General features: G+C 40.8%; 1 protein-coding gene across 1 annotated transcript; it reads right to left on the reverse strand.

The window, feature by feature from the left end:
- Positions 1-3,902: 3,902 nt before the first annotated feature.
- LOC308233349 (olfactory receptor 51E2) lies at positions 3,903-4,856 on the reverse strand (the record flags this gene model as incomplete). The annotated part of the gene is made up of 1 exon (XM_080640274.1): positions 3,903-4,856. One exon carries the CDS (start codon positions 4,854-4,856, stop codon positions 3,903-3,905), a length of 954 nt encoding a protein of 317 aa, XP_080496400.1.
- Between the last annotated feature and the right edge of the window lie 6,078 nt (positions 4,857-10,934).

The following is a 10,934-nucleotide window of genomic DNA, read 5'->3' on the forward strand; positions in this document are numbered from 1 at the left end:
ACAGAAACAATAGCTCAGAGCTCCCAAATCCCATTCCAGGGCTACGTCTCCCTGTAATGCATTAAATATCATCCTCTCTAGGCCATGTCTTAAAGAACTTTAAATAATATATTTTCTTTAGTCCAGTATATCCAAAATACAATCATTTCAACATATTCTTGACATAACATTGGTAAGGAAATAGTTTATATTCTTTCTTTGGTAAGTATTGTAGTAAAATATATAACATAAAATTTATCATTTAAATTTTTTAAAGTATACAACCCAGTGGGGTTAAGTATATTCACATTGTTGTGCAATCATCACCACTATCCATTTTTACAACTTTTTCATCATCCCAAACTAAAATTCTGTACTCATTAAATAGTAACTCTTCATCCTCCCCTCCCTTCAGCCCCTGATAACCTCTACTCAGCTTTCTGTCTCTATGAATTTGCCGATTTTCTATACCTTACATAAGTGGAGTCATACAATATTTGTCCTTTCGTGTCTAGCTTATTTCACTTAGCATAATGTTCTCAGAGTTCATCCATTTTGTAACATGTATCAGAATTTTGTTCTTTTTTTATGGATGAACAATGTTCCATTATCTGTATATACCACATTTTGTTTTTCTGTTCAGCTGTTGATGAACACTTGGGTTATTTCCACCTTTTGACTATTGTAAATAGTGCTGCAATGAATATTGGCATACAACTCTTCACAAGACTTTTTAAAAATAAAAATCGTAGGGCAGTGGGAAGGGTAGGAAAGACAGAAGTAGAATATGAATATGTTGGACTGTGGTGGGACACAGTGAAGAATTTGGGAGCAAGAGATACACACTTTATTAAGTTGTCTATTTGACCATGCTCTTAGGCATATGGAAGTAGGCAGGAGGCTTTAACTGAGACATAGTAATGCACAGGAAGACAGAAGCAGATGGAGGTTGTGGGGACCTCATTATTTGGAGTGAGGCCAAAAACCTGAATCTCCATTTTCACAGAGCATGGGCATCTCTTTGTTTCTTTAGGGAAGTTACAGCTTTCTTCCATTCTCTCTCTTTCTCTCAGTTCTGTTCTAGCTGCATTGACTGGCTGCATGACTTTACTGCTCTGAGCAGGGAATCACAATTGAATGCTCCGAGTTTCCCTCCTCTTAAGCAAGAGCCCACAGGTTGGAGTCTCCACCATGGTTTGTCCACCCAAGTCCCCCACCCAAGGTTTGTTCAGTGAAGCTACTGAGGGAAAACATAGGCCCAAGGATTGCAGTCAGATTCCAGCTTCTCATCAGATCCTGAGAAAAGGTACATTAGCATCTTTACAAATGGTACCTATCAGGATTCCTGCACTGGTGGGAAAGTAGACTAGAAAACCTCTTGTATCTTCAAATCTGAGTTTATAGGATTCTATAATTATAAAATCAATAGGCATAAATAGTTAGCAAAATTTAAAATAAAATTTTATTATATCTTATTGTTGTAGAAGACCAAAGAAACCCAAGCGACACTTAGAGAAATGGAGTTACACAGCTTTATTACGACGATGATCTCAGAGGAGTCACCTCCATAGTCTGAGCAAACCAATATGATGGAAGCCCTTCCTTTATACCCCTTTGGTTTCTTTGTTCCTCCATATGTGGGATGGGACTTCAGGACCTTTTGCGGGCTTTGCAAAAAGCCCCGTGGGTTGGGATGGGGGTCTTGAGGTCATATCTAAGGGCCTGGCCTGGCGCCAGCGCTAATAACCCCCTCCGGGGCTTCATGATTTGTGGCCTCTGTAAAATGTGAGCATTTAGGTATCAGGTCTTGCAAGACCAGATTGTGGAGGAAAGGGGCAGTGACTTAATTATAGGCTATCAAGAATGTACATTAGGTTACGGGCACAGATTCAGATTGCTAGCCCCCAAATATCAGGGTTACATTGGAATTAGCCTTTTAGCCTTCTCATGATAGCTAAGTTAAAACTTAGACACTTGAACTGTTTGACAGATACAAAATATACTAAAAAAAAAAAGGGAGACACGATTGAGAATGTGCAAGAGGTAAATAGACAAAAATGTTATTCTCCCTTAATCTGGAAAGAAGCAGGATGTAGAATATGAAAGGTGGATGTCAAACATGAAAAGTAATCTGGATTTGTTGCCTTCAACAAGGGCAGGGTTAACTCTCAAAACACATAGTCATTCATCTCATTAAGCACACAGCAGAGAGAAAACAGAATTTGCACAGGCTGAGAAAATAAATGGCAGATGTTAAACAGGAAGCAATTTAACATGGAAATTAAGTAACTATATTTGATCATCAAATGTAATTTCAAATCTTGGCATAGCACACACAAACTGTATGAGTTATCTTGTTAATGTAAGCCTCATTTCTCTCACTTATAATAGGGGACACAAATATACTTACCTCATAAAGTTGTTGTGAAGATCAGATAAAACCCATAAAACACTTATTACAGTGCCTGAAACATTGTAAGCACTCAAGATATGTTCATTGACATTATTATTTAGGGCTTAGATAAATTCCCAGGTAATGTATAGTAAACAAACCGTGAGGTCTGTGATAAGCCCTGGTTTATATAAGTTACCTGTTTTATTTCTTCATTTAAAAAGTTATACATGCCAGCTAAACAAGACCTCCACAATAAATAAATTTAGAAAGTAGGAACAAAAATAAGTCACTAATAATTTGAGCACATTTCCTTTAAGGCTGGTTTATTTTTCAAGTTAGTTTCAATCATGTGTCTATTGTTTTTCTTAAAATTATAGCATGTTTTGTTTTATAGCAGAGTCTTTAAAGGCCATATAATATTTCTTTAATATGAATTATTCCACATAATATTCCATTAAATAAATGGACCATACTTGAGTTTGCTCTTCTTTACTTATACGTATTACGGGAGGAGATTTCTAGTATATGATTACTGTAAATAGTGGTGTAATTAATATCTGTTTTGAAAAACCCATTTTCTGCACTTACAGATATTTTGTTAGGATGCATTTTCAAAAGTGCAATTTCAGCATTAAAGCATACAACTTTTAAAAAGTTCTTATTTCATACTGCCAATTATATCATCAGCTGTGATGTTCAAGAATATACAGGTTGTCCCCAAAATGTATACACACTTTGAATGATTATAAAGTCAATGTTTATTAACATACAGTTCATTTTCAAAATTTAAAAGAATCTACAGAAATGAATAAATTTTTTTGTCAGTGCCTGTTTTCAAACTGATGATCGTTCTGGTCCAGGCACTGCTAATAACATGAAGCAATGGAATCACAAACATCAAGAATCATTTTGTTTGGTCTTTGTGTGCCCTCAATTCATCGACTGTTGCTGGTTTCATTCCATAAACTTTATATTTTGTCTAGTGGTACTTTAGGATAAAGTTTCTTTGTTCGAAGCCTATTCTGGCTTCATTCATTATTTCAAATCAGTTAAACCTGAAAAGGAGTGAAAATTAAGTGAGTTATCAGCTGTTAAAGTGTATACATTTTTGGGGACACTCTATATGTTTTAATGTAATCTCCTTTTTTATTATAAATTTTCACTAATAAAAATTGCTAATTTGATAGACAAAAATGCTACCTTGGATTACTAGTCAGATAGAGTAATTTGTCCCTTGTTTCAAAGCCAGAGGTATTTTTGTTACTCTTCTTTATGTTTTCTTTTTCATACCAGTAGTTATTGGAACTTTGGTGGGTTTTCTACTTACTTTTTTTATATAGTAAAGATATAAATAACTTTTTGACCTATGGAAGGGAATTACGATATCTCCCCAAATTTCACTCTGAGCTGAGACAGAATTTGGAGATCAAACCGGAGAAAACCATTGATATGCTTATAGGCTAGCATTAATAAGTCATTATCAAGCCATTAAGGATAAGGGAAAGTGGAGTGGTAAGGGTCACCTGCTTCACACAGCCTGAGGGTCCTTGTCACAGCTGATCTTGAACATAGCTAGAACTCGAGTTCTGATCTGTTTGGTTTTGGCAGCATAGATAATAGGATTGATCACAGGAGGCAGGAGTAGATAGACATCACCCATGAGAACATGCACAATGGGAGGAAGGCTGTTTCCAAAGCGATGTACCACTGAGAGGCCAATGAGAGGCACATAGAAGGCCAATACCACACTGATGTGTGACACACAGTTTCCAAAGGCCTTGGCCCGCTCTGACTTGGAAGGCAGTTGTAGAACTGTTCGTATAATCAGAAAATAGGACAAGGAGATGAACAGGACGTCCACACCCATAATCAGCAGAATGGCAGTCAGACCATAGACCACATTGGGTAATGTGTCTGTGTGGGCCAACTTCATCACATCCTGATGTACACAATAGGAATGTGAGAGCACATTGGAGTGGCAGAAGGCCAGCCGTTTGATGAGCAGAGGCAGTGGGATAAAGAAGAGGGATCCACGGACCACGGCCACCACACAAATTTGGGCTGTTACTGTGTTGTTGAGCACCGCAGCATGCCGCAATGGGTGGCAGATGGCTATATAACGGTCAAAGGCCATGGCCAGCAGGATGGTGGACTCAATGGCTGAGAGAGCATGAATGAAGAACATTTGGGCAATGCAGGCATCAAAGGTAATCTCCCTGGAATCAAACCAGAAGAGGGCGAGGATCTTGGGCATGGTGGATGTGGACAAGGCCAGGTCAATGGCTGCCAGCATGCAGAGAAAGAGGTACATGGGAGCATGCAGGCTGCGTTCTGTCTTTACGATAAAGACCACGATGCAGTTTCCAAACACAGCCACAGCATACATTGAAAGCAGAGGGAAGCCGATCCAGAAATGGACTTCTTCTAGTCCGGGGAAACCAATAAGCACGAAGGTGGTATGTGTGAAGTTGCAGGAACTCATAGCTGGCACGGAGAAGGGGGCACCGGAGAGGGTCAGGTCACATTGGCAGCCTGGTAGGAGATGGAGCACAGTCAGAGAGGTCAGTCCTGGAAACCTGGGGACTGATGCACCTCAGCCCTCCTTCCTTTATTCTCTCCTCCCTCTTCCAAGCCTTTTAGGCTCTTTCATAAGTTATGAAGCCCTCTCCAAAGAGAAAAGTGAGCTCAAATTCATGTACTGTCACTATTCTCAAGGTCCATTTATATTTTTAAAAGGGAACTTGGAAAGAACATGCTTATCCCAAAATGTATCCTCCTCAAGTTCCCTTAGACTCCTTCTCCCGGCCCATACCTTCATTGTCTGGACACTGGGTGGTCCTTTTCTCAGATAGGTGTTAAGAGATACCCTTTTGGGAACTCCTTCCAGATATGGCTGTGTCCTCTTCCCCTCCCCTCCCCTCCATTTCCCTTCTCTGCCTTTCCCCTCTCCTCCTCTCCCTTCTCCTCTCCTGTCTCCCTTCTTTCCTTCAATTTTTCATTCATTCTATAAACATTGACTTACATGACATACTATGTATAAGGTTATTTTTTAGATGCTGTTGATACAGAGGTGAAAGACACCTTTTGCTCTTCAGATGCCCTGCTTAGAGTGAAAAAGGGACGAGTAACCAAATTATAAGGGTTTGGGGATGTGCTAGCATAAGGTGTGCATTTAATGCATGGGAAGAGGAGAAGCACGATCATATTCCTAAAAAAGATGATCCTTCTGTTCAGTTTTGAAATGTAAGTAGAAATCAAACAGAGAAGGGAATAAAGGGTATATTGAGGATAGGGAGGGTTTTTTTGTTTTGTTTTATTTTGCTTTGCAATTTTTTCAGGATTCCAGGTCCCCAGGTCTAAGGTCAGGGAGGGGAGAAAGAAACACAATAGTATTTTTAAAAAAATTAAAAGGAAAAAGAATATGAAGCAAAAAGGCCAAAAGTCAATCTATTAAGAAAAAGAAGGAAAATCATCTGGGGATCATTGAATGAAAGGCAGGAGCTGCCTCCAATGACTTCTCTGGAGATAAAAGTTCTGGCAGTGTGTGGGGCTTCCAGCAGATCTTAGGTGTCTGGCATGTTCCCTGTGAAGGCTCTTCTCTCTCTCCTTGCTGATGGGTTCCTACACACGTGAAAGCTGCCTACAAGGCCACTCTTATTGCCCCAAGAACTTGGGCCGAGTCCAGATATTCCTAGAGCTTTGTCTTGCCTGGAACATTGGCCAACAAGGCATTGAAAGGGCAGACATTTCCTTTTTAGAAGCCCTGTGTTGTTCTGCCCGCAACCTCCTCAACCCTAAACATGTGTGCTGTGACTTCATTAAATGTTTCCCTGCTAGGCTCCTAGTGTCCTGGCTTTTAGAGCTAATTGTCTCTCAAGAGCTAAGGACATGGCTTCAATAAGAACCTCTGAATCTTGGGAATAAACTCTGCAGGAGTCTTCATCAATTGTGTTCAGGTTAACTGTTCATCTCGCCAAGATTCTTCTTCACTCCTAACCTCAGTCCTTAACTGCAACTGGGAGATGCTCTTCCATTTGGCCTTAGTGAAGAGAGTTTGGAAACCAGCAGTCTTACATAAATATGATAAGATGAGAACGAAAAGATTTGACTTGGATTATCCCCATTGGAGAAAAACTAGTAGTAACAAATCCAGGGATTAAAGATGATAAAATCCACACCTCTGACTGCTATTAGCTCTTCTCCATTCTCAGAACATGTGCAAAGACATAACAGCTACCCTCCTTGACAAGCACATATCCTAACTTTGGACCCTAGCTGCTGTCAGAGAATAAAAAGCCCTTTTCAGAGGCAGATAATTGCATCCATCAGTGAGATCAAAGGAAGCTTATATCTTGCATCCATCCAACCATCTATATATCTGACATAGGTAACTTGGGGAAAGGAGATTCAGAAATCCAAACAAATCAGGCTGATAACTATGTGTTAATGCTAAGGTAACTTCCTTGGAAGGAGGCCATATCACTGGACCTCTGTGTGCAAGAGAAATGGGGCCCAGGTGCAGAAAAGGGTAGGTCTGGGGGTAAGCGAGAGGAGCACAGTAACATATTTCTTCCTTTTCAAGGCCTCCTACCCGTCCCACTGCATGTAGCACTTATAGATAGATATAAGGGTCTCTGTTGGCCACAGAGTCAGCCACTGTCCTGACCCATCACTCTGCAGGACATCGTTTCTGCTTTGCTGGTAGCAGTCTAAGACTTTGGGCCATCATCTGGTTTCCCTAGTTACCTATCCCAGAAGACCTCATGTCTCCCTCCCAGGTTGTCTTGCCTTTTGCCTAAGTTGACCCCTGGCTAGACCCAATTTCTGATTATCTTTGGGTCCAAATGTGGCTATTGCATTTATACTCACTTGCTAATGCTCTGAGACATTCCTTCTTGGCCCATGGAGGTGTAGGTGGCATGCAAGGGCTTTCCCTGCCCTGCCAAGAGGCAGTGTGTGGGGTCTTCAAGGTCCCTTAGGATGCAGCATTTGGGCTGCCTAAACTCAGATGAGGTTGCACTCACTTGAAAAACGGTGCAGAGAAAACAGTTGGAGCTGGCTTGCCCTTTCAGGCACAGGCCTATTTATAATGTTGCCCAGGAGGCCCATGGGAACAGGCTGTGGGAGCATGGACTGGGGCTCCAGGGGCTTGGCAAACAGGGAAAATATCTCCATGTCCTTTTGTGTGCCACTCCCACAGGCTTCCCACTGTTTCTGCCTCGGGGGGAGGGAAAATCACAAGGGCCCCTGCCTCTGCCATCACTCCCACACTTACAGATACAAGGCTCTCGCCAATCTGTCTCCACTCTTCCAGGTAACTCAGACTCCCTCAGTCAGCCACAGTCACTGCTCTTCCTTATTAGCCACTTTGCCAAACACAGCAGCCAATGTGCATTTACTAGTTACGTCCTTGGGCTCTAGGAGTTCACATTCTCTTTAAAAACCAAGGTAGGCCCCAAAATGTGCAGTCCCATCATTCAAAATAAGGGCATTCACTTCTTCAGCTTTTCTTTTCCCATCTTTTCTTTCAGTTGATGAAACAGACCTTGATGTATGGAAATCACTCTTTATTGCACCTGTGTTACAGATAAAGATTAGATGAGATAAAAGCTCTTTGCATTATGTCACATGGTTAATTAGTGATAATATCAGTTGGATAACCAGTTTTTCTGACACCATTCATATTCAACAAATATTTATCAAGGGCTTACAATGTAAAAAGAAAAATAGGCAGCCCTCTAGAAACACCCTCCCTCCCCTCCCCACTCCCATTCTCATGGAGAGGGACAGACAATACATGAGGCTAATATGAAAAACCAAAGAGCATGTTAAATAGTTTAAGGAGGAAAATAAAAGGAATGTGGGAATAGATAAATATCAGGGGCCAGTTGACATTTTAAGTGAAGCTGCCAGGGAAGGGCTCACATCATGGAAATATTTGAGGAGAAGCCTGAAGGGCGTGAGGAATCTGCCTATGGAGATATTTGAGAAAGGCCATTTCAGGAAGAAGACCAAGAAAATACAAATAAAGTTCCTGAGAAAGGGGTGTATCTGATAGTTTGGAACAACAAGGAAGTCAGTGTGCCTGTGTAGACAGACAAGGGGCAGAATAGTAGGGAGATGAAAGCACAGAGGTGATGGGGAGTTGAGTCACATAGGCTCTTATAGGACATTTAAGGGTTTTCACTTGGGCTCTGAGTTCGGTAGCTACAATAGTGGTCATATGTCTTCCTTTATTTTTCTCCTTAAACTACTGGCTTTTGGGAAAGTCTCCAATTCAATGTGAGCGTGTCCACCTTAGTCAGAACACAACATTTGCTCTGCAAACCACCCATTCCTGATGTGTCCCTATTACCCACACCCTAGGGATGAAAGCTTTTAAGTTTCCAAAATTGTTAGGCAGTGGGGCTGTTCACACATTAGTGTGTGTGGGTGAAGTTGGGGAGACATCTGAGAAGTAGTGTGAACATCTTGGCCATCTGGATCTTGAGACTGAAGTTCCTTCTTCTCTTTCCTATTTGTAAGACTCTGAGTACCCCCAACCTTCTTCTCTACGTCACTCTTTTTCTTTCTCCCCTTCCTCTCTCCATACCCCATCTTACGTGGTGTGTTGAAACAAACAAACGTCCAGTGTGTAATTCCACATCATCTGAACTTTTTTACCAATTTCCAACAGTGAATAAAATATTGTCCCTGGTCTTGAGAAGTGGGCACAGAAGTGTGCTGGTTGCAGTAGATTCTGAAGAGGGAAGCTGTGCACGAGAAAAAAGCACAGGTACTGTAGGAGCACCTGGAAAGGACACCAGCCAGACTTGAGCAGTCAGGAAAAAGCCTCTGAACAAAAGTCACTTTTAAGTCAGGAGAAGGGAGAGAGTGAAGGTGACACAGGTGAAGGTAAGAGCTTGTCGAAGGAATGAAGCGAGATAGAGCAATCAGGGTTAAGGAAATGCAAGTTGTTTGTTGTGCCTGGATTACCACATACCGGGGAAGTAATAAAGCTTGAGAGGAAAATAGAGCTAGGTCATCAGAGATTTTATTATTTTTACTATGTGGTAGGCCCTGTTTCAGAGTCTGGAAGATGCCATAAATGAAGCAAAGGCCTTATACTCAGTGATCTTACCTTGTAATGGGGAACAAGAGAAGAAATAAACAGATATGTAGTATGTTGAGGAATGAAAGTGCTAGAAACTAAAAACAAGATGGGTAGAGAAGAGAGTGAATGCAGACAGGAATTGAGGGAGAGGTATTGTTGTTATTTTTATGACAAGAGCCCTGTAATAAGATGACACTTAAGCAGAAACGTGCATGACGTGAGACAGTAAATCATGTGAGTACCCAGGGGTAGAATATTTTAGGTAGCGAGAACAGCAAGTGTGAAGTCTGATGTTGAAGTATGTTTGGTGAGTTTAAGGAAATATTGGAGGCTAGTGTGGATGTAGGAGAGTGTATGAAGGGGGGAGTAGCTGGAGCAGTTGCGATGATGGAGCGGAGTTAGATATAACATATAATGACTGTGAATATTCCCTGGGTAAGAGAGGAGACCACTGGAACATGTTGAACAGAGGAAGTGACATAATTTGTCTTGTGTATTTGTCTTGTCTAGACTGTAAAGCAAAAGTGGATGAAGAAAGATCCATCAGAAGGCTATTATATTTCAGGTCCAAGATGATGATGGATTGGCTCAGTGGATAGAGCATCTGCCTGAGGACTGAAGGATCCCAGGTTCGATTCCAGTCAAGGGCATGTACCTTGGTTGTGGGCACATCCCCAGATCCCCAGTAGGGGGTGTGCAGGAGGTAGCTGATAGATGTTTCTCTCTCATCGATGTTTCTAACTCTCTATCTCTCTCCCTTCCTCTCTGTAAAAAGTCAATAAAATATATTTTAAAAAAACTTAAAAAAATGTGTTTATATATGTAAAAAACACACCTAGAGCTATGACTGGTCAAAGGAAATAAATGTTAGTTAAAATTATTTTTACAGTTAGGAAGTACTCCCTAATTCTCATAAAAGAGTGATTTTTTTTTCATAATGTGTTGTTCTAACTGCTACGAAGTGGATTAAGTAAAAAGGATTGTTGGCAGGATTAACAATAGTTTAGAATGAAAGGTGATGGGGAGAAGAAATTCTAGACTTAGGGCTTTAGGCTGTTTGTTCCTTTCATTCTTTTTAAAAAATTTTTTAAAAATATATTTTTATTGATTTTAGAGAGGAAAGGAGAGGGAGATAGAGATAGAAACATCAATGATGAGAAAGAATTATTGATTGGCTGCCTCCTGCATGCCCCATACTGGGGGTGAAGCCCACAACCCAGGCATGTGCCCTGACAGGGAATCAAACCGTGACCTCCTGGTTCATAAGTCAATGATCAACTACTGAGCTATGCCAGCTGGGTATCCCTCACATTCTTATGTCTGTGTATTCACATTTGTAAAATAAAAGAGTCAAACTAGCTGATATTCTACATATTGCCCAACCTGTGAATTTTTGCTCAGTTTTATCGAGCACTAGTTCTATTTTTTAATAACATGACTTGATGTAGAGTGGCTAGAATTCTGAGT

This window comes from Plecotus auritus, assembly GCF_963455305.1.
Source record: "Plecotus auritus genome assembly, chromosome: 9".
NCBI lineage: Eukaryota > Metazoa > Chordata > Mammalia > Chiroptera > Vespertilionidae > Plecotus > Plecotus auritus.